Source organism: Tarenaya hassleriana, unplaced genomic scaffold, assembly GCF_000463585.1.
Source record: "Tarenaya hassleriana unplaced genomic scaffold, ASM46358v1 Cleome9, whole genome shotgun sequence".
In the NCBI taxonomy this organism is placed as follows: domain Eukaryota; kingdom Viridiplantae; phylum Streptophyta; class Magnoliopsida; order Brassicales; family Cleomaceae; genus Tarenaya; species Tarenaya hassleriana.
The window spans coordinates 2881055-2907429 of NW_010971389.1; the positions used below are offsets into that span (position 1 = coordinate 2881055).

Here is a 26375-nt window from a genome sequence, read left to right on the forward strand (position 1 = left end):
TCCCCTAACCACTCACACCATATTTTGACGATCTGAGTAGGGCTTCCTTCTTTCTCAGACAGCCTAGCAGCTAGCTGCCCAACACCTATGAACCTTGCTTCCAGATCAACGGTTCTCTCCTTGATCAGCAGGCCAGAAATTACCAGACAATCAGCACCATCAATAGATTCTTTATTAGACTCCATCACAACTTGTAGATCTTTCCCATCTGAACCAGTTCTCACATTCTCTTCATACTTGACAATAGCAAACTTGTCATTCTCGCTGCATTGCTCCAACAAGCCCGACTTTTGCTCGCAGTCAGAGACCGACTGATTTTTCTCGTTCCTAATTGTATTGTCAAAGAAAAGGACACCATCATTAAAAGGCCACGGATTTGGTCCAAGAAGCGTGATCTTAGCACATGATAATCTCTCCTTATGAAGGTTTCCATTCAAGTGACCCAGTAGAACGGCATCGCTGTAGCAAGGAGCGAGGCACAACGTGCAGAAGAATATGAACCGCTTCCCATCCTCACGGAGCTCAACATATGTGTGCCCTTGTGACCTCACAGTCTGCAGAGTGGTTCTTGCTAATTGCTCCTTCAAGCTACAGGCAGTTTTTGGATGCCCTAACTCTCTTCTCTCAGCCATTCCACCAAGAATTACGGAAATTCTGACTCGAATTTTACTAGTTTTTTTCTGATTAGGATCAGAGAACTCGAAAAGTTAAAGCAGAGTTCTGGTAACTCCACAAAAGATGGTAGAACTACAACTTAAAACCTATAATTTCTAATCAGAGACCAAACCACCAAGGAGCTCAAGTTCCACGAGAACATTCGAGAAACGCTTCTGTCGAAATCTGAATTTCTTTACAACGATGAACCGCGAAATTCCAGACACTATCTCCTCCGGAAAAGGACACAAACCTAAAGAAAACTACACCAGACGAAATTCGATCTTGGAAATTCAGGTGTAAGGAAAAAGAAAGGGGCGACGACTCAGGAGAGAAGAGTTTCTCAACAGAACCTGTTTCTGCATATTCGCGGGGTCTGAGGTATAGGACTATTGGGAAATCGTTTATTCGGTACACCGTCGAAGAGATCAGCGCGAGCCATGGAACGACGAAGACCCAGAGACGAGCGCGAGAGCACCGCCGTCATTTCTATGCGTTGCAAGCGAAAACGCACACAATAACCTCTATCCGAAGCCAATTGACGGCACGAGAAATGGAGAAGAAACGACGAGAAACCCACGGAAATTTTTTCCAGAGCGAAGAAGAAGGTGCGACCGAAATTCGAGAGGCTTGTGAAGAACAAGATGGGATGGTGAAACTAATTATTGTATTTCAATAAAAGGTGTGCGTGAATTGTGAACCGTTGGATACAGATTATCCAGTAATGGAGGGCGGAGATCTGTTGTCGCGATTTATTATGACGGAAACCTATTCACTGGAGATCCGAATATCTGCGGAGGGAGATACCGTCCGGATAAACTTAAAATAAAGGTCTCAGTTAATTTATTACGTAAGCAAACTGCCAGCTGTTGAGGATGGGGGGTGAACGGCGACGCATTAGAAACTCTTCACTTTCCAAATCGACCCCTAACTTTCTCTATCATCCAATTTAAACCCGTGAATTTTCTGGATACCAAACAAGACCCCACACCGAAATTGTTCGACTGCGCCAGGTTATATATTTGTTTATACCACAAATGTTTTTGCGCAATGTGCTGAAAAAGCTCTGTGAAATACTCAGGACAAGCAGCAACAAAAAGCAAGGACAGGAAACTCCTCTTCAGAAGACACACTCCAACAACCGAGTATATTATGTTTTCCTCCGACCCACACGAGCAACGAAACCAGCTTTGATCGGCGCCACCGATCGTCCTGATCCACACTGCAATATCACACAACCCCTTTGTTCTCATACTTGTTCACAACGATACATAATAAATCAGTAAAACAAAAGCATACGCAAAAGAGGAAACGGGTGTGTAATTCATGAGGCGGATTCAGAAGAAATTTTTTTTATCAGTCAATGCAATAACCAATGCTTTAAGGAAGGAAAGCAATAGGCCTCGGAATAAGTTTTCGTGTCACTATCACTAGTCTATCAGACAATGTAGGCAATGTTTTAATCGTCATAGGCCTGTCTATGGTTCAAGGAACCAGCAATGATGAAACAGAAAAGGTAAAGCATTCCCAAGCAAACCGAGTTTCGGGCCTCAGAATGGTTGTAAGTGTCTATTTCACTGCTAGATCAAACAATGTAGGCAACTGTTCAATCATCACCGGCCCCATCTAAAAAACACAACAGATGAACGAAAAACAGGCTTTCTCTTTTCGATGCATAAAGAAAACACAATGACGAATTGCAGTAGGCCTCAGTAAAAAAGAATTATCTTCATCATTAGAATCCGACAATGTAGGCAATTTTGCAATCATCATAGGCCTTCAGACAGAAATTTCTTCGAAGTTAAAATAAATGCATTGAAGGCGAGAGAGAGAACGAAAGGCATGAAGTTTACCTTCTCACATCTCAGAAAGAAGAGACGATTCTCCTTAGAAAGAAGTGTGTCTGGGCTCTTGCAACCAAGGCAAATGACGTACTCATCTGAAAGTATCCAAAGAAAGGTATAACATTAGAAAAAATATCTCTTCGTTAAACGAGAAAATGGAATTTGAGACTAAGAGAAAATGTACTTACTGACATATCGCCGCAAAATTCCTTCAAAGTTCTTGGGGGCAAATCTTCCCTTAACAACTAACCTTTGCTGCCCATCGAGAGAACCACTTGTACCCAGCTCGGCAAGCAAGAAAGCCATGACATGATCCGGTTGGCGATGCATCCTGTGTTTTGCATGGCAAACATTCATTAAAACGCATCACTATGTGTGCCAAAGAACAAGTAATCACTATGGTTTAAGAATAACGGAAGTTTACAGAGGAAAACATGGGTCCATCTTACGTCTTGCAAAGGTCCATGAAATTTACAAACACAGTTTTCTTTGTACCCTCACGGAGAACTTGAGGCGGCCTCATCACAGTACGACGCCTATCTCCCGCAAGCTCAGGGTTATTCTCACGAAGAATATTGAAAACCCTGCCAAGAAGCTGCATGAATGGTCCCAATAAGACAAAACCAAGAAGAGGGAAGAAAGTAAAGGTAGCATTAGATCAAGACGAAGCCATTCCCAGAAAATAACATATTGATAAACACTGGTGGGGTATAGAAGATAACATTTATATATTCACCTCCTCATACTCATAATCACGATCACTTCCTTCCCAGGGGTAACGCTGCTGCTGAAGGTCTATACCATCGCCCTCTTCCTCATCAATACCATGGTCTGCAAGAAACTGTCAATAAGATCCCAAATAGGGTATAAAAAGAAAAGCTTTAGCAGAGAGACTGTTTGGTTGCACCATCCATATCTTCTCCAGCCTCGCCACTTTCCTCGTTTAATGAGCTTGGTTCAACCTGAGAACCAAATCAAACAGTTGTACGGCATTGTTCCAGGAACCATAATCAATCAAGTGTGGATATTTGATAATCAAGTGTGCATTAAATGTTAAACAGAACTCACTGGCTTCTTTTTCTTCTTCTTCATACCAGCAAATGTGCTTTCAAGACCATCACCGACTGCAGTCAAAGAATTCAGACAAGGAATTTACAGAGATAAAAACCAATAAAGACACAGATCACTGTTCAACAAGTTGCAGAAGCTGACATATTAAAGCATACAGACCTGCCAATGAATCAGCTTTCTCAGCCGATGGCTCTGCCGAGTCATCAATAGGATCCTGAATTGCCACTTTCTTCTTCTTCTTTTTCTTTGTTGGATCAAAGGGGGCAACCTGTCATAAAACATAACCATCAATAAACCATGCGAACCATAGTACAATTGATCACGAAACAACCATTGCTGAACCTTCTTCCCTCGTGTCATTAGGTTCTTCGGCCATGTTGCCACGCAGAAGAAACACTAAGCAGTAAATGCCTATGAACGATTAGAAGAAAGTCCTGGAAGAAACAGGATAGTATTCAGCACATCTGATAGAGATGAAATATTTGCCAGAAACATAAGGTAAACCCTAATTATATAGCTAAAAAGTTACGAATAAACAGCAGCAAATGATTGGAAGAAATCTTGGAATATCAAACAAAAAGAACGCAAAAACGAGTTCACAAAATCTGGACTCTCATTCATGATTGAACTGATATCCTGTCCTATCAACGAAACAAGACGAACAACATCACAATCGCCAACGAACAACGACGGACGAGGTGAGGAGGGTCAATACACTGAGAAATGAGAGAGAGAGAGAGAGAGATAGAGGTTGTACCTTCTGGCGAGAGAGAGAGAGGGTGGGAGTGATTAGACGGCGGGGGGAGGCAAGAAGAAGGAGGGGGTGATTCGATGGAGAGAGGACACAAACCCTAAGACTTTAAAGCGCACACGACTTCGTCACCCAGGTGACGACCCATTTTTAATACCGGCCTATATGAGCGATTACTTTTTTGTTTGGGTTAAAGCCCATTCTAATGGTCAGATCGGCCCTTTCAGGTACGTCTCAATAATATTTAATTTTGATCACACTCCATCCATCTATTATAAAATTAAGGCTTGCAAAGCAGACACTGTTGCTTTACTGATGGCGCACAGCTACATTGCGGGAGCTATTACCTCCGTCGCAGCTCGCAAAGAGACACGTGTCGGACTCAGGCAATTTCCATATGTTCCAGAAGGGCAGTCACCGGCTGCTACTGCTTCGACCTTGGCCCATATTGATCGGACCATCTAACTGACCACTTTTGTTTCGGTACTTTACCTGGTCCATCGGCAGCGACCGTGGCACGACTGCAACTCGCGAATTTTTTTTTCAAAACAAAAAAAGAAAACGCAAATGGGATTACAAACAAAATACAGGCGTGTACCATTTTGAGAAGAAACAAAACAAGTGGAACTAACAACCCTATCGTCGAAAATTCAGTAGAAACATAAACATATAATCGAAAATCGGGAACAAAGGCATCCATGAGAGCAGAGCAGAGCAGGTCTTCTTATTTCTCGGAAGCGAAGGTTATTAGAACACAAGATTATAAAATCGCTTCAATGGAATGGAATCAATCAGCCAAACGGAATTCTCGGGGACCCTTTTTTGTTCACTCCGCTGAGGCAGCGGCTCCACCCTCAGCCTCGGCTGCAGGTTTCTCCACCTCGCCTGACACAGGCTTTGCCGTCTCAGCTACAGCATCTTTCCCAGGTGAAGCAGGTTTGTCCCCCGCTACTGCCTTTGGGTCCACAGGTTTCCCATCCTTCCCGTCCTTGCCATCTTTTCCGCCTTTAGCATCCTTACCGTCCTTACCATCTTTGGAAGGAGGAGGTGGCATCATGTGCGGTGGAGGATTGGTCTTGAGCTTCAGGAAGATCTGCCTCATTCTCGAAAGATCGGTAGGTTTTCCAGGTTTAGGACCCTGAATCACCAACACCGATGGTTTCTTCTCTGCATCCTTTTTCCCTCTCCGCTTCTCGATGTTTGGAACCTCACGTGGAATCAGCTCCGCTATTGCTTTCCAATAATGCTTGTCCACCTCTTTGTGAAATTTCTCTTGGTTCGCCAAGTTAATCTGCATAAAAAACAGACCCGGTTTCCAAACACAGAGGATAAGATCAGAAAAGCGATGACGCTTTGGACCAAGAGAGGGAGGCTAATGGTAATTACTATTACCTTCTCCCTTTCACGGTTGTTAGCCTTGTTGGTCTTGATGTTCTCATCCCTCTTCTCGTAGAAAGCTTTCTTGTATTCCTCTGCTTCAGCTATGATCTGATTCCGCATCTCCTTCTCTTTCTTTTCCTTCTCCTCTAAGTGAATTGCATTTTGACTGCACCCATTTAATGTCAGAATGAGACCGGTTATCTAGATTTAGATTTAGTTACACGCGCTGAACAAGACATTCATGTCTGACTCAGAATCTTCATATACAGCCAGAACAAGCAGAAAAGAACTGGTTCTAGGTACATTCCCATTGTGAGAAGTATGAAAAGATGAAAGCAGGTTTGTCCCTGAACGATGAAGAAACCATAGGAGTAGACGACCAGACTACTAATGAAAGCCATAGTAATCCTAATCTGAGTTTGACAACTCAGAGAGCTGATCCCAAACTAAGATCGACAGACTAACCCAAAATCAAAAAACTTGTTTCTAAATCGGGATCACAGTCGAGGATCAGAAATTAGACCACAGAAGAGAATCGCTGTTCTTTGTAATTGGATTCCGATCAAACAAAGGAGACCTAGTTCGGATTCTTTGATTGCGAATCAATCAACAGGATTTACAGCAATGACCTCCAAAATCTCGAGGAGAGAGGTGCATTAAGCCATTAGCGATCACGATCCGACCACATCAAACTATGGAAAAACCAAATATGTTAACTCATGAACCAACGCCAGGTATATTGATGCCTATATAACATAAATGGAAGTTTCAAAGATTTCATGAATAAGATACCACGATCTAGTTATCTACCATAATCGCAAGCAGAGATCTAGCCATCTTTCGTAATAGGAAAAAAGATATCCAAGTCAAGAAGAAAAAACTAACCGGCGCCACTCGCGGCGCTTGAAACCCTCCTCCCGCATCTCATTTGGATCTGGGAGAATCGGGCCGTCGGAAGCGAAGACCGCATCGCCGCCGCCGTTGCCGTTGCCATTGGCATCCATCACAGACGAATCGAAAGGCGACGCGTACTCTCCATAGCCATCGGGAGACAAAGGATGCTCAGATCCGTACGCTCCGTCGCCATTGATGGCGGGAGGAGGTGGAGGCGGATTGGCGAAATTGTCGTAGCCCATCCCCATATACGATTCATCGTGGAACGGCGGCTGATCCGTCGGGGAATGGGTCTGAGCCGGGAAATCTCCATCGTCGAACGCCGCCATTCTTCGTCGATTTTTAGTCTTTCTGAGATCAGAGATTTACGTCCGAAACTTTTTTTAATCGTTGGTTTGATTTCTAAGAAAGAAATAGGGAGGAACAAACAAAACGAATCGAGGGGGTAAAACGGCAGCGTTCTGAGTTGGGCTTTCAGATCTGCTCTGCATTAAACAATTTGATCAAGTCAACATGGTTATTTCTCAAAACGCTTCGAGAAAAGTCAACATTTTTCGCCCTTGAGGGTTCAGTTTTCTCCTCACAAATTGGCAACTGTTGTTCAGTCACGTGTGTGTATATATATATATATGTTTTTTATAAGATAAAGTTAACCAAATCTTTAATCCAATTATATATTTGAAACTGGAGAAGTTTATATGAATATCGTTCTTTAAGTGAGAATACGAATTCGGATTGGGAAGAAACTTTCTTTCCTTCCTTACCGGTTGAACCACCCAATTTTAGATACGTATATTTTTCGCTTTCGACTTGCCATAGTAATCGCATTTGAATTTGAATGGTACGGTAAAAAGTATATAGGTGTTGAACCCAAATGAGACCGATGATATGAAGGGATATACCTTCACATGTACATATGATTTTCTAGTTGGGATTAGGCTGAAGAAGAACGAGATAAGTTCTGAATTCCGTTAATACGAAATAGAGCAGTCACAAAACATATTAGATTTTATTGTCCGAGCTCATGTTCCTTTTACATGGACTTCGTAAGTTACAAAAAAAAAAGTTACAACAATCGATATAGAAAAAATGTAGAAACGCCATGTAGTGAGATAAGTATAATAATTGGGTTATCCACTAGAAAGTGATATATTGTTTGAGAGGTGATAAAATCACGTCAAAGTCTTGAATTTGATTCCATTAGTAGAGAAGAGTTGACGCAATTAATTGCGTGATTAAAGATTAACTCCGAGTCTAGAGGATTAAGCGGATTGAAAGTCTAGTGAATCTCATGGTTATTGGAAAAAAAAATGAGAAGTATTAACTTAACAAGATTTCGTAGAAAAACGTTATATTTTCATAGAATACAAGGTATTAGATGATCACAATAAATTTTTATCTAAATTTTGGTAATATAGTGATAACAAAATATGTAAAACATAATCTTTTTACTAGAGGTGTTAATCGAGCCAGATCCTACATTTAGCCCGAAGATTTTGGGTTCAGATTCGGATTGGTTTGATTTTTTTCGGGTCTATTTAGTTAAGTCTGAAACGCAATCCTATATATTCTGAGCTCGGATCGGACTGATCTAGACTGGACTGACCTTTGTAATTCTTTTTTTTTTAAAAAAAAATATCGGGTTTTCGGAACAGTCCGACTCGGACCCGAAATCTGAATCGAGTTTGACGTGAGAACTCGATTTTTTTGGACTGGTAAATTTGGACTCGAAATCTGCTAATTTTCGGACTAGATCGGACCGAACTTCGGATCTCGGGAATAATTTGACATCCTACTTATTACAACTGCTTTGTATATAATTTTTATTAAGTTTTGGTGACATGAACACCGAGGAAACCGAGTACCCGACAACCTACGGGTGTTTGTATACGTCCACTCGTGAGCGGCTTAAAATCTCACCCCAAATGCCTCGGTCTTCCTTCCCCACGTGATCGCCACCTCCACTCCACGCACCTTACCAAATTAACATTTTATGTCCAGAATTTGTTAATATATGTATATTATGAACTTATTAACATACTACAGTTTTTAAATAACTAAATTAATATTTCATTATTTATCTGAAATTTACCTCAACTCAGCTAGAAAATTGAGGATCAATTACTGTTCGAGTCTCTCATTTCGATGTATAAAAAAGATATAAGAAGACAAAATTTTATTTATAAATAAATTTCATTACATTCCAAAAGAGCGAAAAAGGAAGAGAAAAAGACAAAAGATGGGACCCACGAGCGGTCCACACTCTGCACAATGGGATGACTCATCGAGTCTGAGGATAAGGGTAAGGGGCCACATGTCTCCATCTTACCCGCTACTCATCCACCCTTTCTCTCCCCCGTATTTCTATTTCATTTTCTCCCCAATATCTCATATCGTTCATTGCATCCATCCTCATTTTCACTTCACCCATCATGACCTTTATAAACAAATAAATTAATTATGACTGATTATTTTAGCTTTCGATTCGATTTGATTATATTTGCATTCGATTATAGAAAAATTATAATTATTTAGTTTTCAAATAAATTTTAGTTTAGTTCGTGAATCTTTTTAAATCTCATTTTTTTTAAAAAATATCATTTTTTATTTTTTAAATCAGTTAGTTTTGATTCGATTTCAATTTTTTTAGATAAAAAAATTATAACTATTTAATTTTATATAAGATTAAATTCGATTAAAATTATATCTTATTCAATTCTCGATTAATAATCAAAATGACTATTCTAAAATATACTATGTATCTATTTTTATCTGTCTATTCAATCGTATTAAAAAAAATATACATAACCCAATTATTATAGCTATCTCACTAATAAATAATTAATTCATTTTCCTTATTGTTTTCATCGATTTAGTTTGTTGATTTATATTAGTTTTGAATCGTGTTGAAATATAATATGTACAAAATAAATAAATAAAAGTTCAAATATGAATGACAAAACGGTAAAATAGATACACGAACTACTGTTTTCCAAATTTTGAACCCATCTTGGATTACCCTCTACAAAACAAATAAAAGATTCGGTCGTTTAAAAGCGGGAGACGAGAATATCAAATTATCGTCAAGTCCGCCTTCAAAACAAAACCGTGACCCGATAACCCGTGGTTTTGGTATTTCGTGGTTTATTTAATTCCCGATTTTACCCCTCACCCATCCCTCATTTCTGTCTTCTTTAAATACCCCCCACCCACTTTCCCCTCGTCTCCCCCGGAAATTCACTCTTCTTCTTCTTCACAGATTCATTCGCATCTCTGAATTCCAAACATTCGATCGGATTTTAGAAAAATGAGTTACTTGAACAAGGTATGGATGGCGGCGACGGTGGCGGTGATGCAGAGCCACGGCGATCATGGCGGCAAATGGAAAGCCGGCCTGAGCTCCGCCAACCGTCTCCAGAGGAGACTCTCCTCCGATCTCCAACCTCTACCCGTCGACGATCTCACCGGAGAAGATCCCCGGCGTCAGTTTTCTTCTTCGCCGGACGAATCGTTCCGGCATGTCATGTACCTCAACTGCTGGGGCCAAGGCTAATTTCTGATGTTAGATCGATGATCCGTTGTTTGTATCTGTGCTGCGTTCCGTAGACAAACGAATCGGGAGATCAGACCGAGTCAGATTTGTAGCTGAAAACTGTGAATAGTTTTGAGTTTTCCTGTAAATGGTAGATGATCATCAAAAGAAGGAAAGAAGCTTTGGAGCCTCGTCTGTCTGATCCATTTTATCAAAACCCATTTTGCCAGTGATTGAGAACTCCAAAGTGGATTTCTGTAATCCATCGCACCGCAATAATTGAGCTCCGTATATTAATATTTAACTTTAACAAATAAATATTTAAATTTGGGTTTTAATTAAATAGGGAAAAAAGTTTCTAAGATAATCAAATGTCATTATCCGATTAGACGTGTCATTGGGTACGGGCCAATTATAATAATAAAAAAGCAGGAGGCCTGTCATTAGGTCAATTTTGTTTTCTTATGCAAGCACCACAACACATAAAAATATATGATGATAAACTTTCCTGTCGAATATACGTGCACCAAAACACCCTTGAATCTTTTTGAAGGTTTATTTAGTGAAACCTAACATCACTTATAAGATAAAGTTTACGATTTAAAAGATTATGCCTCCGAATGATCGGATTATTTACATTTCAAATCTAATAACCATTAATATTACATTATATTCTTTCAGACGTTTTAAAAAATATATTTATATTTTAACTTCTTGTTTAAAAAGCAGCGTATCTAACGAGCGTGGGCCGGAGCTTTGTCATGGGCCCAATAGGCCCAAAATATAGGGCTCGAATTAAGAAAGACGAGTTCCGTATGGACACGTAACTTCATTTCACCGACCCACTACTAAGTGACTCTGATTCAGTTGGAGTTTTCAACTCATTTGAAAAGTAATAAAACGGGGTGGGAGCGTGTAGGCTCCATAACGTCTCTCCTATCCCCAACGGTCAAATAATTCCCAAGAAATACACCTCCTCCTCTCCCTCCCTCTTCTTCATCACTCTTCCTTCCTTTCTCTCCCATACGCTATTCCAGAACCCTAATTTTCAAGTATTTTCTCCGATACGAAGATAAGATCTCTCTGAAAATGAGTGCAATTGAACTTCGAGAAGAGTTAAACGCGCCGGAGCTCCAGATCTGGAACAACGCCGCCTTTGACAATGGAGATTCCGAGGATTCTTACGCCATCAGGACTTGCTGGCCTAATCTTCCTCCCGATTGCGTCCACGAGTCATTCGATTCTGATTGTAGCAAGGAGAATTATATTCCGCCTTCCGTCTTCTCTTCGCTCCAGTCCTCCATTAACGTCCAAGAGAAGCCACCGAAGGTCGGTTTTGAAGCTCCTTCAGCAAAAGCGAAGACCGTGACGATCATGCACTGCACGGATCAGCATAAAAAGCGGGAAGATCGAAACATTGATGCGGAGATCGAGGAAGTAGAAAAGCAGATCAACCGCTTGTCGGCTAGACTGGACTCGCTCCGCCTCCAGAAGGCCGAGCAAACGGCCAGAAACATTTCCCTCAGGGGAAGAATCGTGCCAGCGAAGTTCATGGAGCCGCAGAAAAAGACAGTCAAGAATCATCACGACATAGCAGATGCTTTGTTTCCCAGCGCGAAGTCGAAGATCAATCGCAGAGGCGTTAGCCTAGGACCTGCGGAGATTTTCTCAGTCAAAACCAAAACCGAAACGGCGACTCCACTACAGTCGGCGCAGAATCGTCGCAAGTCGTGTTTCTGGAAGCTTCCGGACATTGACGAAGGCAAAGTCGTGCCGAAAGGGAGGGAACGAACGAGTCTGAGTCTCAGCCCGAGATCTCGCAAAGCAGCATTGGAGGTTGGTGCAGTTAAGAAGCAAGCAGCGACAACAGTGGGATCTAAGCGACCGGTGAAGAAAGAAGAAGGGATTCTGTCAAGCATTCAGCCCAAGAGGCTGTTCAAAGACGGAGAAAAGTCGGTCGGTTTGAAGAAACCGTTGAAACCAGGAAGAATGGTGGCCAGCAAATACAATCAGATAAGCAAAACGGTGGCCGGTGAGAAAGATGCACGGAAACGTTCATTGCCAGAGAACGAAGTGGAGTATAAGAACAGGTCGGAGAAGAGAAGGGCTTCAGACGAGAAAGAAGAGAATGTGAAGAGCGAGAGCAGAGTGAAGAGAAGATGGGAGATTCCAAGCCAAGTGGTTGTTTACAAGAGTGAGGAGACTCCAGTGGGGAAGGAGCTGCCAAGGATCAGGACGCTTCGTCTCACAGCCGAGAGCCCCCGTGATTCGGGTGCAGCCAAGAGGGTTGCGGAAATGGAAGGCAAAGAGCGCTACTTCGCCTTTTCCCAGTCTCTGAGGTTCGAGGGTGAGGACTGAACTTGAATGAAATATGACATGATGTTTACATGGGAATTGGGTAAGAAATTTGTGTCCATATAGAGCTGGCCTGGCCATATAGAGCATTGGGTCCTTATTGATCCATGTAATGGCAATTGCTGAAAATTCAAGAATAATAAACGTTTACTATATTTTGTTTGGCCAATGGTTCGCATTTCGAATTCGTTTCGGTTATATGGGGATTGGATTGAATTTGAATTCAGTTCGATCTTATATCAGATTCAGTCGGATCATAGTTATTAACCAAGATAGCCACGACTGTGACCAACGCTATCTGAAAACAGATGCGGCTGTGAAGTAAGAGGACATTTCTGTCTGCTGCAGAAAGGAAGGAATCCGTGAAAGTACGTTCAAAAGGAGATGCCGAGTTTGGGGAGAGCACAATGCTCAATTCAATTAGGATTCCGAAACTTGGGGATTTCTACAGTCGATTAAAAGTAAAGCACATATCTTTTCTCGTCAAATTTTAAACGATAGATTTTACCCTGTCAGTGGGGAGTAAATCAAGAAGATGAACACAAGTATTCCGCAAGTGAAGAAACAGCTTCTTGTATCATCAGTCAACAAAAACCCTCATTGCCCATTTCACCAGAATCAACCAATGGTGACTGGTTTCGATAAATAAACGAAATCAGGTAAAGATCATTACGAAAAGCTTGCGACTTGATGAACAGAGAGAGAATGTAGCGGATGAATTTAGAGGCTAAACACTGAAAAAAGGAATTATAGCCTCCACGTTATGACACCGCCCAGAATGTAATGTATGCCTCTATGACTAGCCTTTGATTTCATCCATCATCGAAACCAGGCTAAAGGTGTGGTGAGGCAATCTGGAAAGAAAGAAAAAAACTCAAACTCAAACTCAAACCCCAGTTTGCAAAACCTAAAATTATGAAGAGTGGCATCCATGGTTTCGGCTCCTCCTCCTCTTATATGTGCGCAAGGTGTCTCTCAGTCAGAAACCCTAGCCTTACGATTACAGCGTTCCTCAATGGGCCCAAGCCTAAATATATCTTATATGGGCCTATGAAATCCGTAGATACTGTCGCTTTTTCATGTGAAGAAAGAAACTGGTCCAATTCAAAACACGATGTCGTTTTATTCTGAGGAGGTTTATTGGTTGAATGGAAAAACTGGAGGGGGAGCCTCTGGTAGAGGAGGAGGGTTGTGTAGTACGACGCCGTTTGTTCTCAGAAAGGCAGAATTTTCTATCAACTCATCAGTTGCTTGGGCTTATTCCACCTTTGCTTTGCTGCATCATCGTCTCCGGAGAACTGCGAAGACCCTCAGATCCTCGAGGAAAACCCTAAATCAGCTGCAGGTTTCAAGGTCGATGGCGTCCTTCGCTCGCCGAGCAATGAGCATCGCTCAGATCCCATCTCGTCGGATTCTAGCCGGAGCTCCCTCTATTGCTCAGCACCGTGGTCTCGCCGGCGCCGCCGGTACTCTTTCTCTCTCTCTCATTTATCGCATCTGTCAATTCTCTTGGAATACATTTCGTCTGTACATGTCGTTTTCCGCATCTCATATTTGTCAGATCGTGTTCGTACTATATCTTGGCGTACAATATGAACAATTAAAACTTTACCCAGATATCTCGTGTTTGATGTGCTAAATTTTGTTGTTTTGTTTCTCCCGTTCCTCGAAATCGCCACTGTAAGATGTATCTTAAATCGAAATGTGCCATTGAACAATTTGGGGTTTTGGGCATTATGCAGATCACCATGGGCCTCCCAAGGTCAACTTCTGGCAAGAACCCATGAACCCTGCTCAGTGGAAAGAGGAACATGTAACTTTGCCTCATTCTCCTCCTACTCGTTAGAATTATCATTTTGGACAAGACAGATTTCATTCATGGAGCTGTGATTTATGATTGTGCAGTTTGTGCTTATTTCGCTTTCCGGTTGGGGCTTGCTCTTTTATGGCGGATACAAGTTCTTTACCGGAGGCAAAGGCAGCAACAACAAAGGAGAGGTACCTCCTTTATCCGTCGTATAGTCGATGATTTACTTCGCCTGATCAGCTTCTTTTGCTCTCTAATTCTTCTTAAATCTTTACAGAAACCTCTGGAGGAGGCCACCCAGTGAATTTGATTGATGTTTACAGGAGGGAAGATGCTTCACCGGTTGGGGGCTCTCTGTTTCTGTTGCATTTGTTCTTGTTCCAGCAGTCTGAATCTCAGTTAATCTTTGCTTGGCTAATGGTTTTGTATCAAGGGAAGAGGCAAATTACCATTTGTTTTGCTTGGAAATAATATGCATTTTCACCTTTTTTTTGGGGAGATTTTATTGTCCAAAACCAAAACAGGTGATTCTTGAAAGCATGGGCTTTGATCATATGATCATATCCTCAATAATGCATGGCTCATGATCTAATCTTCTTCCAAAAGAGGCTTGTATGGATTCAAGGAAAATCCTCTGTCTTCCTCATCTGGTTTTCATTTTCTCTCTCTTTCTTTACTGTCCTAACAGCAGCTCAAGAATAACGAGCAGAGGACATAAACACAGAATTAGGAAGAAAAGGTAATAAGCCCTCAGTTTCAAAGGCTCAAGCTTTGGAGGAATTGGTCGTGAAGTCGAGGCAAGTCTGGCAGCTGCAGTCCGAGAAACGGCAGAAATGGCAGCCGAAGCAAACGCATGATGTGCATCCTTTGCATGTCGGCAAACGCTTGCATCCTCTATACACTTTCCTGCTCCCTCTCTCTTCCTCCTCCTCGCACCTTATCCTTCACCATTATTTTTTCATAAAACCATAACATTGGGATCATAATATATCACATTCAGCTTATTATCTGAAAGTAAAAATACGCCCACTCTATAAGCGCGTACGTACTTGTCATACGGGAAATCAGAGCATTGCCAATTTGGATCGGCCAGTGCATCATGGTGCAAACGGCACTCTTCTCTGGTCCGCAACCTGAACCTTCTCTCCTTTCGGCATCTGCGGCACTGAACGAACTCATCTCTATGGGTGCCATTGCATCTGTCTGAACCATTTGAGTTGTTCTTTGATGATGCTTTGTTGTAGTATCTGAGCAATGCTGTCTTTGAAAGAGGAATCTTCTTGCCACCTTCGATCACCCACACGTTGTTTTTCCATTTTCTTGCCGTCTCTCTCCCCGAATGCTTCTCGAACGCAGCCGGAGTTAACTTGTCTACAACCAATACTAAAAATATGTGAAGGACCCCTCGAGGCATATCATGTGGCAGAAAATCTTCCATCTCGGCAAAGGGGTAAATACATACACAAACCCATTAAAATCTGGTGATGGGCATCAAGAACCAGACATAAACATACAGCATGAACTTTCTCGTTCGTCTACACACCTTCATGACATATATAATCTATCATAGCCAAGAGACAGTGTGAAGATGAATGCTATTAAAAAAGGAGAGGGGAAAACTAGAGAAGGTGATCAAGGACATTATCAAAGGAAGCTTAGGTCGGTCTCTCTTGGTTTGTTTGTATAAATCTTTCCTGAAACTGAAGAGAATGAAAAGGCAGTAGCACCCGAGGCAAAACATCTTGAAGGGGAGAGAGAGAGAGAGAGTGAGAGAGAGAGAGAGAGAGGCATCGACGTCGTCAATCTCACACTCACATGCAACATGCACATATATCAAAAACCCATTCTGGCAAAGCCTTTAGAGACGTGGTTTTGTAGAGAGAGAGAGAGAGAGAGAGAGGACCTTCGTCGCAGCCGGGAGTGCATTCGCAGGTGATTTCGAGATCGCCGTTAGAGAAAACCTTAAGTCTGCCAACAGCATCGCCATATCGGTGGCTTGTACAACCACACATAACTTCCACGTGATCTCCCCCTATTTTGACCCCACTTATCTCTCTGAGCTCATCTGCGCTAAACAGTGTCGACCCACATTGTCTCTCTCTCCCATCCGCCATATCTCTCTCTCCGGATCTGTAATATTAAGCGTACAAGGGAGAGGGAGGGGGAGAAGGAACGGCCTCGTTTAGGGGTATAAAAGGGAGGAGCCAGAAAAGCCCTAAAGGAGCACGCATCTCAAAAGAAATCTCGTCGGGGGAGAGATCTAAGTCGCCAAAAATCCAAAGCTTTCAGCTTTTCCAAAGAAGAGAGAGAAAAGAGAGCACTTTGGGTGTGGAGGCGATTCTGTTTTATGTGAAATTAGCTGGCCAAGAAAAACAAGAGTCGTGGGGCATTGGAAGTGTGAATAAATATGCATTATTATTATTATTATTTACTCTAAAAGAATACGCCCATATATATACGCCCGTATTTATATATATATATATATAATGGGAGGAGGAGAGAGAGAAGCATGACAAGACACAAGTTTTAGGATTTGATCTCTGCTTTTGGGTTTCAGTTTCAGACTTCAGGTCCTAAAAACCCTAAACCCTTTCTCTCTCCTCCTCTCTTCCCTCTGTTTTCTATTTTTTCCCATGTTTTTTTTTTGTTTGAGCACAAAACTCTCTCTCTCTCGAAGGGTGTTTGCCTTTCTTTTTTTTTTGTTAATGGGGTGTTTGCCTTTCTTCCTAGTTCATCGGTCGTCGTGCCACTTGCGATTCGCTCCTCGCCAATTGGCTTAAATAATTAAAAAAAAAACGAATAAATATTCCTATTCCATCTTTAAGAATCCAATATTACTATACGTGCGGAGTGTAGCCAGGTGCCCTCCACAGCGGTCGCACCCCAATGCTATGCTATTCTTAGTTTCCCTCTCTCTCCCCCTCGAATTCATGTTACGCCTTCTCTTTTTTCTCACTACCTCTAATAGAACAATATATATGGTATTAAAGAAAGAGAGAAGGGGATGATGAATGCAAGAAACAAGTTGGTGGAGTGAGGCCAGAAGGGCCGAAATTGATGTGTCATTAAAGCGATGAGTTTTATAAACCGGACCCAATTTCTGGTTCCATTCTCATTAGCTTCTCTTCTAATGGTGTGGCATAGAATTCCCCCCAACATTATTGCGTGTGTGTGTTTTATGATATTGTAACTTACATATTCTCATAATTAGGGGGGTTGTTGCGATTTCATAACTTTTCTAGAGGACGGTTAATACTAAATGATTGATAAGTTGTGGTTCTTTTGATGTCGATTGTGGTTGGTTGTAATTAGAATTAAATGGTTGATTATGATTGCGATTGCGATTTAATATAAATTATAAAAAAAAAATCTAATTTTAAAATATTTTTTAAATTTAATTATAATTAATTTTTTATTAACATTTGACAAAAACTATTTACTAAATTTATAAAATAATTAAATATAAATTTTAAATATATTTTTCATTAATTTAATTTATTTTATAATAAAAAGTAACTTTATATCAAATAAATATATAAAATAATTATTACTAAATCTAAAAATTATATAATTTTGTGATATTATTATATTTTTGTAAAAAAAATATAATATAAAAAATAAACTCAAATCACAATACTAAACAAAATCGCCAATGAGATATATATTAGTATTTTTACAAATTTTAAGGATATTTTAAACGTTTTATTCAAACGTCTATGCAGTTGTCTGCATTTAGTTGTGATAAACCCTTTTCCTACTCCCGGCTTGTGCTATGTCTATCCATATATAATGGTTTCTCCGTAGGTCGAACATGGCACAGACCCACCACAACCCTCACTCGTCACTCCTACTCAAAAATGGCATCCGTCTCGTCCCTTTAATCAAGATTTTGTTTTTCATTAGCTACCAAACTTGACACCATGTAGGCCCGTTTCCTTTCTATGGTATCCTTTTCGATGATCATTTCTGTTCAGGGTTATAAACACGTGATTCTAATGAAATGTTAGCATAGATGTTGCTGTAAACCTCTGGAATAATGGTCAAGAGTTACATTGTTCTCGGTTATCCTAGCTTCGGAGAAGTAAGACATAATCCGAACAGCAACCATGCATATATATATATGTGTGTGTGTGTGTGTGTGTAAGTAGAGTCTAAAACTTAATGTGTAGGAAATCAAATCACACACACTATCTCCAATTCCCAATGTGAATGAACGAACGAACGTAACGATGGTCCAACTCCCGCAAGGCAAGGCCCACCCCTCACACCCACTGCCACTCTCATTCCGACAACCAAACCCAACAAAAAAAGAGCCATGATACCCTCACGTATGCCTTTTTTTTTATATGTATGAATGTTGATTATCATCATGTCATAGCGCAGCCATCATTGTCCTTCTCACCCCCTCACGCTTCATCTCCGCTGCTTTCCCACTTCCTCGGAAGTACATGTACACTTGCTGCACACAGACACGCCCACACACATATATAATCAGCTTTGTCACAGATCAACCAAGAAATGACATTCAAACAGAAAGAGGGGGTCTGATTGTGGAACCTGAATAACCCAGATACTGATCAGTGACTCCAGACAGAAGAAACCAAAGCCTATGAAGTAGAAGATCTGCATGTTTCCAGACAGTTAGAAGACTAACCACCAAACCCTCTAATAGTGTCACCTAATTCTAAACTTACCCCAACTAAGGCATTCCCGCTCAAGACGTCAATGGCAGGCAAGATACCCCTGTGACATCAATCAACATGGGCCAATTGGAGTCAAAATTATGGTAGTGACTGAAGATGATATATCGCATTCCACTGCCAAGTTAATTCATTGCCATCATTGGTTTCGAAACACTTACGTGAGCGACTTGCCCTTGAAGATGATTGGTGGAGCAACCGCAGCAAATACACAAAATCCGATGTGGAACTGCATTCATTGGCAAGTTATGCTTAGGGTTTTTACTCGTTTTGCAGATATTACCCAAGAAGCATCAGGAAAGATGATGAAGTACTCACCAGATACGACAAGAAAAACCAGCTAAACTTCAGAGCGCTGTCAGTCCTGCAGAATAGGCCAATACTCTCATGTAACCAGTAAACGAATTTCTAGGATATCTTGCGATGCTTTGGGGAAAACCAACGGATCACAAGTACAATGCAAGGGAACTACTACCCCAAAGTCACATCTGAAAAGGCATGGATGCATAGGACATACCTCATGGCACGGTAAAGAGGCCGATACCACATAACATAAGCTCCAGGAACCCCAGATATGAAATAAATAATAGCAAGAAACCATATTGTTGGACCTACAGCAGAATACACGAGTGAACATATTAACGTAATATACAAGGCCAAGTTGGCAAACGGGTTAGGCTCCAAGACCAACCTTCTCCCTTAATCCATGCAGTGGTAACAGCAACAATGTTCCATAACAGACACACCACAAGACCTACAAAACATACACAAATAGAGTTGGCCATACTCAATAAACCCCCCTTTTTTCCTAACTGTGAAGCTTTGTGTTAGAGAAGGAGAAATCAAATGAACGTACCCAACAATGAGGTGAACGCAACATATTGGATCCGCTGCAGGTGGATAGGTATCTCATTTGCAATGTCATGATGAATGAGAGGAAAAAATGGAGGCCAATTTTTTTCCTCTATCACGATCCCAGCTGTGTAAAGGAAGATGATATGAGCTTTTGCATGGAAACACATATCGAGTTGCCACAAATAAAAGTGATGAAAATACCTTTTGCTATTGCATCTTCTCTGCGTTTTAGTTCCTGAAAAACAAACAGAGCAATACTCATAAACCACATAGACATATACTTGGGAAGTCAGTTACTAACGGACAAGTTTTTGCCGATTAGATAAGTTGGAGACTAAATAAGATACAATTCAATGTTAACAAAACTGAGGGTTTGAGCCAAATGAAAACAACTATGTTTATAAGTGATATCAGAATTGTCAGACATAAGTAGGCCTGATCCAAGCACACATGAAAATACCTGCTCCCGCCTCTTCAGTTCAGCCTCTTTTGCCTGAAGATCTTTCTCCTTAGCTTTCACATCCTAGAAGATGGAAATAGTCAATTTTGCACAGAGAGAATTGTAAGATATACTAGGCAGTTCGAATATCAATTGGATTCGGAGTAAAACCTTCCCAGAGTCAAGAGGAATATCAATTGTGGCACCACGATCATATGGTTCAGGTGGAAGAGGGGAAAGCTTTGATGTTGCAGGAGGAACAGTTCCAGAATTCTGGAAGTTCAAAACAATTTAACAATAAAAAACCCTATCAATTAGCACCTTGGAACGGAGTCATAACTTCTGAAGTGGAGGAACGATGTTTTCAATTCAATGTTTTTACAGGCCCTCGTAAAGACACAGTGATGGAAATATGGAAAATTTTTAGTTCAACTGACATGAACTAACTAACATCAAGGTGGTGAACACATGATGAGTAACAACTGGGAGCCAAAACTCTTGCAGCATCCAGGAAAAGAAAAAGAGAACATGGATCATCACAGAAGTTTCAACAATCATCACATTGTCGCAGGTTCTTTACAATTAAGTGATGTTATAATTGCTATTTGCAGTTTGTACATTTTGTAATTAATTGACTCCAATTTCTGTAAACGAAAATAAAAGTTTCCAGAGATTAAAACAACATACAGGCATAAAAAAGGCACCTCCACCAAAATTTGACTGCCCTGTCCCCTTTTTGTTACTTTGGTCCTGAAATTGATGAACCATGTAAGATTTGGTCAACAGAAATGAATCAACTAGAAACTCAAAGGGGCGGCATTACATTGATCATCATTCACGCATAACTTTGGTCTCTAATAATCATTGATTACCCTAGAAAGACGAGCCCTTTAGAAACTTGTCACAATTGCATTTCGAAACCTTTATCAAACTCTGCAATTCCAACAGATTCTAAATCCGCAGTTTCCAACTCCTAAGCCAATAACCATATGGATCCAAAATGTCGCCCAATAGAGGGCAATCGAAGCGATGAACCAAGCTCAGGCAAACGTCATAGCATCCATGATTAAAAAAAAACTGTCTTCTTTCCGAACCAACAAAAAACGAATCCCACCGTCTTGCTGACCATCTTAATAACCGCATTCATATCACCCTCTACACCGAAATTCGATCTAAAAAATTACAAAAGCTACACCAGTTGCCAAGCGGACGAGGAAATCGGAATCGGAAGAAGCAGATCTGATAGAGATTGAACGAAAGCAGAAGCAAAAAAAAAAAAAAAAAAAAAAAAAAACCAAGTTGTTGAAAAGGATCCCAAACGAATCCACATCACAGACCCGAGAACTAGAATCATATCAAACCCTAAATCTTACCGCGAAGGGATTGACCTCGTCCTCTTCAAACGGATTAGAGTCGTAGCGAGACATTGAATCGTAACAGCAGATCCAATATAGTCAGATCTGGAAATTCGCGTTGGAAAGAAAGGAAAAGCAGCCGAAAAGAAAAACAAAAACTAGATTTGCGACGCGGCCGAGAGTGCTGACAGTGAATAAGGCAATTCGTCGAGGGTCACTGGTAGCGAGGAACTGTTTTCTCGGTTACGTTTGGTTCTCAGGAAAATGGATGAGAAACTGAATTGGGAACGTTTGGCGCGTGAGGATAAGACGATGAAACTCTCAATAGATTTATAAATTCAATTCACGGTCATGACTCACGCGTATAAGGAAAGTCTCCACCTGGGTCCGAGGGTCTCATACAGCAGAAAGATACTCTTTTTCTATATATATATATATATTCTCATTTTACGCTTAAAAATTGAACAAATAAAGATGATCACAAAAAAACAATCGGAAGGAATAATACAATGACTGACAACTACAGCTTGGAACAGAGCCATTCGCATGTCCATGTCCGGCGAGATGATCCGACCTTTTGAAAGAAAACTAGTCTCCGTTTGAACCGTTTCTTCGATGCTCCCTTCGTATCATGTCGGAGAGGTCCTGGACGACTTCGGACATCGGCGGCCTGAACTCTGGTTCCGACTGCTCACAGAAAGGTTTCAGGGACGGAATCAGTTGAATCGGACATGTATAAAGAAAGTGGCCTTGTTTTTTGTAATGCCTCTTCTTACCTGAACGCAACGTGATATAATGTCAGCAAAATGTGACAGAGACTTAGCGGGATATTCGCCATTGAGAGATGGATCGACCATTCCGGATAATGCATCGATATCATGGAGCTGGGGGATCGCCCATTGGACCAGAAACTGCTCATTCCGATTACGGTTCCTGCGGAAAAAAAGGGTTCTCTTTTTTAATTTCACAACAGATTATGGACCAAATGATGCAGCAAACAAAGACATAACTCCCTGACTCACTCACTTGTCATACGGCTTCCGACCCGTCAAGAGCTCTAACATAACTACTCCAAAACCGTACACGTCGCATTTCGACGTGTATATCCCATTTTCAAACTCCGGAGCTCGATATCCATATGCTGCTAAGAGATGTCCAGACAGCTGAAAACACATGAACAAGTTTGGACATAATCAAATATTGGAAACTCTGCAACTGTGGTTGTCTCCTTCAAATGCCATTAGGATGTCTGACTGACCTGACTCACAGAACCCGAGGAGATTAACGGAGCCAGGCCACAGTCCGAGACATGCACGTTAAGATCATCGTCGAGGAGAATGTTTGCACACTTGAGATTTCGGTGAATAACAGGCGGGTCGCAGATCTCATGCAGATACCTTGGCCAAGAAAACATAGTAAAATGTCACAAGAATTGCTAAAACTGAGCACATCTCATTTCAAAAACTAAATGATGATGTTATGGAACAGAACATGAACATACTCCAGAGCTTTGGCAACGTCTAGTGCCATCCTAACACGGGAGCTCCACGAAAGTTTAATCTTCATCCTGTCGTCGTCAGAATGTAGCAAATCTTGAAGTGTACCATTTCCGCAATACTCGTAGATCAGAAGCTGCTGACCATGCTCGGCACTGTAACCCACAAGTTGAACAACGTTAGCGTGCCGGATTCTGTTTATACTGTTCACTAGCCGGGTGAATTCTTCATCTGCCTGATCATTTGAAGCCTTCTTGTCCAATTTCTTCACAGCAAGTGTCTATACTCAAAAAAGGAAAGAAACCACACACACAAAATAGAAGGTAAGAGCAAGACTACATCAAGAGAGAATGCAAAGGCCAGAGACAGAACCTTTACCTTTCCCCCATGGAGCTCTGCCCTGTAGACACTGCCAAGAATGCCAGACCCAACAAGATTTTCCTGGGAAAAGCTATTTGTGTACTGTTGAAGAGAAGCAATGGTGAAACGCCTCACAGATGTTGACGGTCTATCGTTCATAGCAGTGGTTGGAACTTTATCAGTTTCAGTGACCCTTTTGATGATAGGAGGAGGTGGTGGGGGAGGTGGCGGTATCAAATTTGTATCGAAATAGCTCATGTCTATCTCATGGCTGGGAATTGCTCTTGCACTTTGTATATTTCTCTCTGCCTCACCCTGCAGCTTTGGAGCTCCTCCTATTCTCTCAACCTCCTTTGGTCTTACCATTGAATCTTTTGAAACTGGTGCAAGAAAATGTTTAAAAAACGTGATTGATGGTTTTGTTAAGATCTAAAGATCAAGAATCAGAATATATATTTACCTTTATGGAGTTTTTCGCTCTCCCTTGGTGCTTTGCATATCGAATCGCTGTCTTTTCTTCTTCTGATACTCTTTGGAAAGCAAAGCAGACAAGCCAGTGCCAAAACTATAAAGGAAACAACCCCACCAATAGTTATCCAGACAATTCTTGTAGAGGCAACTGATTTTGGCTTTTCAGCCACCTCTGGTGAGGATGGCCGAGGAGGGGGAGGCCTTCCGTGTGATCGAGGCTGTGTCTGACCACGGCCAGAAGACGTGTTGGTGGACGGCTGTCTGAAAAAGGGTCGCACAGGTGAAGGCGGACTTTTTGGCGACGCAGGTTCAGGTCCAGGTGATGGTGCAATGGTGAGATTGAAAGGGTTCCCTTCTTTTCTGCATCAAAACACTTAGACAAATATGTTGCCGACGAAACAGAACTTTCTTGAAATGGAAAAAACTTCTCGCACTTACTTGAAATTCGGTATGTCCAGTAACGGGTCTGGTATAGGTCCATTGAAAAGGTTGTTCTCGACATTCCTGCGCCGCAAGAAAACAAGAATCAGCAAAATAAACTAATATAGATGTTGATTTACGACGGAAGAAGGCGTAATGGATGAGAACTTTACAAATCCTTGAGCGGAAGGTCCTGCAAAATGTCGAGTTTTCCTGAAAGTTGATTGTTCTGCAAACGTCTGCCAGAGGAGAATTTCAGAATTCGCAGTTACAGCAAGAACATGTTCAACAGAATATGCATGCATGGGGAACTGATCAGAAAACGTACAAGGTTGTAAGAGTGGACAAGCTCTGCATGGAAGGAGGCAATACCCCAGTCAGATTGTTGCTAGACAAATCTCTACACAAATGTAAGCAAGATTCTCAGTTTAAGTCAATCGATAGGACAAGATCTTAACAGCTTGGTTTTTTAAAGAGGCAGGCCTACAAATTGATCAGACCGCCAAGATCTCGAAAGACGTCGGGTATGTCTCCAGACAAAAGGTTATTGTTCAGGGACCTGAAATGGCAGAAATGGAAGGTGATCTCTCAAGCAGTGCATTCTACAAGAACATTTGATAGAGGTTGGCTCAGACTTACATATCTGCCAGCAATTTTAAGGAGGAAAGAGATTCTGGAATGCTTCCTGTAAACTTGTTGTCTGAAAGGAACCTGCCCAGAGCTTAAAGACTTTCATACATATGGCGAGATACTGAAATCTAAGCAGATTTTTGCTTCCTGGGAGTAAAAGAACATACAAATTCTGTAAGGTAACAGGCAACGTGGAAGGGATACTTCCGCCAATGCGATTGTTGCTTAAATCTCTGCAAGAAACGCCAAGATTACGCTAAAAAAAACAAGAAAACAAGGTTATGTTTCACAACAGTCACATTGAAGAGTCAAAGGGAATACATTTTCTCGATAGAGGTGAACATATCTAAGCCATGGCCGAGCTCTCCCCCAAGATTCGCGCCATTGAGAGTTCTGAAATGAGAGAGAGGGAGATGGAAATGACGAATAGCAGCAAGTAGAAGCGGATGAAAGAGGTGACTTACATGGTTTGAACCTCGGAACCATTGCAAAGTATGCCTTGCCATGCCTCGCCACAAGGGTCTCCCCCAGATGCAACCCAACCAGGAAGCAGGGGTGAGCCTAGAGCAAGGTACAGGCCACTGATGGCCGCCACTGAACCAATTACATCCATGTAGAGTTGTTAGATACATAAAAAAAAAAAAAATCAAAGCCAAGAACGCAGATAAAAGCAAGAAATGAATAACAACGTGAACCATGTGATTCTTGATAGGTTTTAAGACACTTGACCATTGCAGATAAAAGTGGTCAATTGTACATGATGATATACACCAGTCTCCTCCAATTCCCCGAGAGAGATAGAGAGAGAGCAAAGCTAGAGGAGAAAAGGGCAAGGAAGAGAACAGTACCATCGTCAGGGTTAGTGAGAGCAACCGACAGCCATGGAGCGGAGATCAAAGAAAACAGGAGAAAACCCAGAGAGAAGATGATACCCATGGCCTTGTTCTCTGTAGCAGATCTTGTCTTACCCGTGGACTCCAATGCTAGATTACATTGTCCGAATTATACTTAGAGAAGGCTCTCAAATCTTAGAAATGAAAAAGGGCATGAAAATCGTGAAACAAGACTGAAACAGAGGAAGAAGAAAAGGGCAGCAGATAATGAAGGGACAATTTGGAGCAGGAGACGGAATCGTTTTCAAATATCTGTTCAAAATAAAATTGAAAAAAAAAAGAACCATAAAAAAAGCTAACATAAACTTAAGAGCTAAGATTCGATGCAGTCAGTTGGCTAATATACAAGTCGAAAAGTAGAGTTTGTTCGTCCTTTATATTATCCGATGACTGATGTCGATAAAAGTTGGCAATTTTGGTTTCTTGCACCAAAAAAAAAAAAAAAAAAAAAAAAAAGGGGGAAAAAAG

The 26375-nt window shown here is 41.3% G+C and overlaps 9 protein-coding genes across 9 annotated transcripts in view; 3 read left to right on the forward strand and 6 right to left on the reverse strand.

Moving 5' to 3' along the window:
* Positions 1 to 1304, reverse strand: part of LOC104804061 — a 3221-nt gene extending 1917 nt beyond the window's left edge. Inside the window, exon 1 of the mRNA XM_010528213.2 lies at positions 19 to 1304. Within this exon, the coding sequence (XP_010526515.1) occupies positions 19 to 632 (614 nt within the window). The 5' untranslated portion in view covers positions 633 to 1304. The remainder of the gene's footprint in view (positions 1 to 18) is intronic.
* A 272-nt stretch (positions 1305 to 1576) lies between these two features.
* On the reverse strand, positions 1577 to 18378 carry LOC104804533 (eukaryotic translation initiation factor 2 subunit beta-like). The gene is made up of 10 exons (XM_010528846.1): positions 18315 to 18378; positions 16854 to 16861; positions 3729 to 3837; positions 3567 to 3622; positions 3406 to 3460; positions 3235 to 3329; positions 2948 to 3093; positions 2687 to 2829; positions 2508 to 2593; positions 1577 to 1876 (listed from the first exon to the last, which is right to left on the reverse strand). The coding sequence occupies exons 1-10, from the start codon at positions 18376 to 18378 to the stop codon at positions 1805 to 1807; spliced, it is 834 nt and encodes a 277-aa protein (XP_010527148.1). The 3' UTR covers positions 1577 to 1804.
* LOC104804067 (clathrin light chain 1) lies at positions 4874 to 7012 on the reverse strand. Its single transcript, XM_010528220.2, has 3 exons — positions 6586 to 7012; positions 5713 to 5866; positions 4874 to 5611 (listed from the first exon to the last, which is right to left on the reverse strand). Exons 1-3 carry the CDS (start codon positions 6921 to 6923, stop codon positions 5147 to 5149), a joined length of 957 nt encoding a protein of 318 aa, XP_010526522.1. The 5' UTR covers positions 6924 to 7012; the 3' UTR covers positions 4874 to 5146.
* LOC104804066 lies at positions 9805 to 10430 on the forward strand. The gene has a single exon (XM_010528219.1). It carries the CDS (start codon positions 9902 to 9904, stop codon positions 10145 to 10147), a length of 246 nt encoding a protein of 81 aa, XP_010526521.1. The 5' UTR covers positions 9805 to 9901; the 3' UTR covers positions 10148 to 10430.
* LOC104804065 lies at positions 11054 to 12650 on the forward strand. The gene has a single exon (XM_010528218.1). It carries the CDS (start codon positions 11216 to 11218, stop codon positions 12482 to 12484), a length of 1269 nt encoding a protein of 422 aa, XP_010526520.1. The 5' UTR covers positions 11054 to 11215; the 3' UTR covers positions 12485 to 12650.
* Positions 13752 to 14788, forward strand: LOC104804064. The gene is made up of 4 exons (XM_010528217.2): positions 13752 to 13947; positions 14224 to 14294; positions 14387 to 14479; positions 14566 to 14788. The coding sequence occupies exons 1-4, from the start codon at positions 13839 to 13841 to the stop codon at positions 14590 to 14592; spliced, it is 300 nt and encodes a 99-aa protein (XP_010526519.1). The 5' UTR covers positions 13752 to 13838; the 3' UTR covers positions 14593 to 14788.
* LOC104804063 (protein ULTRAPETALA 1-like) lies at positions 14878 to 16620 on the reverse strand. The gene is made up of 3 exons (XM_010528216.2): positions 16192 to 16620; positions 15338 to 15659; positions 14878 to 15230 (listed from the first exon to the last, which is right to left on the reverse strand). Exons 1-3 carry the CDS (start codon positions 16400 to 16402, stop codon positions 15053 to 15055), a joined length of 711 nt encoding a protein of 236 aa, XP_010526518.1. The 5' UTR covers positions 16403 to 16620; the 3' UTR covers positions 14878 to 15052.
* LOC104804068 (secretory carrier-associated membrane protein 1) lies at positions 18302 to 21949 on the reverse strand. The gene is made up of 13 exons (XM_010528221.2): positions 21656 to 21949; positions 20970 to 21032; positions 20454 to 20555; positions 20304 to 20366; positions 20045 to 20078; positions 19845 to 19967; positions 19680 to 19742; positions 19506 to 19599; positions 19307 to 19352; positions 19150 to 19217; positions 18983 to 19031; positions 18846 to 18911; positions 18302 to 18747 (listed from the first exon to the last, which is right to left on the reverse strand). The coding sequence occupies exons 1-13, from the start codon at positions 21707 to 21709 to the stop codon at positions 18661 to 18663; spliced, it is 912 nt and encodes a 303-aa protein (XP_010526523.1). The 5' UTR covers positions 21710 to 21949; the 3' UTR covers positions 18302 to 18660.
* An 87-nt stretch (positions 21950 to 22036) lies between these two features.
* On the reverse strand, positions 22037 to 26232 carry LOC104804069 (protein STRUBBELIG-RECEPTOR FAMILY 1). Its single transcript, XM_010528222.1, has 16 exons — positions 25863 to 26232; positions 25479 to 25608; positions 25336 to 25407; positions 25182 to 25247; positions 25024 to 25095; positions 24872 to 24943; positions 24713 to 24784; positions 24558 to 24623; positions 24403 to 24468; positions 23954 to 24324; positions 23512 to 23873; positions 23139 to 23413; positions 22896 to 23034; positions 22664 to 22800; positions 22414 to 22570; positions 22037 to 22324 (listed from the first exon to the last, which is right to left on the reverse strand). Exons 1-16 carry the CDS (start codon positions 25948 to 25950, stop codon positions 22226 to 22228), a joined length of 2244 nt encoding a protein of 747 aa, XP_010526524.1. The 5' UTR covers positions 25951 to 26232; the 3' UTR covers positions 22037 to 22225.
* Positions 26233 to 26375: the final 143 nt, after the last annotated feature.

Coding starts and splice junctions, on each gene's coding strand:
- LOC104804063 (XM_010528216.2), bottom strand. CDS start 16,402: ATGGCGGATGGGAGAGAGAGACAATGTGGGTCGACACTGTTTAGCGCA. Junction 15,660..16,191: donor CACTCCCGGCTGCGACGAAG/GTCCTCTCTCTC, acceptor TATTGGTTGTAG/ACAAGTTAACTCCGGCTGCG. Junction 15,231..15,337: donor TCTGATTTCCCGTATGACAA/GTACGTACGCGC, acceptor ATAATGGTGAAG/GATAAGGTGCGAGGAGGAGG.
- LOC104804067 (XM_010528220.2), bottom strand. CDS start 6,923: ATGGCGGCGTTCGACGATGGAGATTTCCCGGCTCAGACCCATTCCCCG. Junction 5,867..6,585: donor AAGCGCCGCGAGTGGCGCCG/GTTAGTTTTTTC, acceptor AAATGGGTGCAG/TCAAAATGCAATTCACTTAG. Junction 5,612..5,712: donor ACAACCGTGAAAGGGAGAAG/GTAATAGTAATT, acceptor TTTTTTATGCAG/ATTAACTTGGCGAACCAAGA.
- LOC104804069 (XM_010528222.1), bottom strand. CDS start 25,950: ATGGGTATCATCTTCTCTCTGGGTTTTCTCCTGTTTTCTTTGATCTCC. Junction 24,944..25,023: donor TTAAAATTGCTGGCAGATAT/GTAAGTCTGAGC, acceptor CTGCCATTTCAG/GTCCCTGAACAATAACCTTT. Junction 24,785..24,871: donor CTTGGCGGTCTGATCAATTT/GTAGGCCTGCCT, acceptor ACATTTGTGTAG/AGATTTGTCTAGCAACAATC.
- LOC104804065 (XM_010528218.1), top strand. CDS start 11,216: ATGAGTGCAATTGAACTTCGAGAAGAGTTAAACGCGCCGGAGCTCCAG.
- LOC104804068 (XM_010528221.2), bottom strand. CDS start 21,709: ATGTCTCGCTACGACTCTAATCCGTTTGAAGAGGACGAGGTCAATCCC. Junction 20,079..20,303: donor AACTGAAGAGGCGGGAGCAG/GTATTTTCATGT, acceptor TTTGTTTTTCAG/GAACTAAAACGCAGAGAAGA. Junction 19,218..19,306: donor GGTTTTTCTTGTCGTATCTG/GTGAGTACTTCA, acceptor CAATGAATGCAG/TTCCACATCGGATTTTGTGT.
- LOC104804066 (XM_010528219.1), top strand. CDS start 9,902: ATGAGTTACTTGAACAAGGTATGGATGGCGGCGACGGTGGCGGTGATG.
- LOC104804064 (XM_010528217.2), top strand. CDS start 13,839: ATGGCGTCCTTCGCTCGCCGAGCAATGAGCATCGCTCAGATCCCATCT. Junction 13,948..14,223: donor TGGTCTCGCCGGCGCCGCCG/GTACTCTTTCTC, acceptor GGCATTATGCAG/ATCACCATGGGCCTCCCAAG. Junction 14,295..14,386: donor CTCAGTGGAAAGAGGAACAT/GTAACTTTGCCT, acceptor ATGATTGTGCAG/TTTGTGCTTATTTCGCTTTC.
- LOC104804533 (XM_010528846.1), bottom strand. CDS start 18,378: ATGTCTTACTTCTCCGAAGCTAGGATAACCGAGAACAATGTAACTCTT. Junction 3,461..3,566: donor AGAAGAAGAAAAAGAAGCCA/GTGAGTTCTGTT, acceptor TTTGGTTCTCAG/GTTGAACCAAGCTCATTAAA. Junction 2,830..2,947: donor TTCATGGACCTTTGCAAGAC/GTAAGATGGACC, acceptor TGCAAAACACAG/GATGCATCGCCAACCGGATC.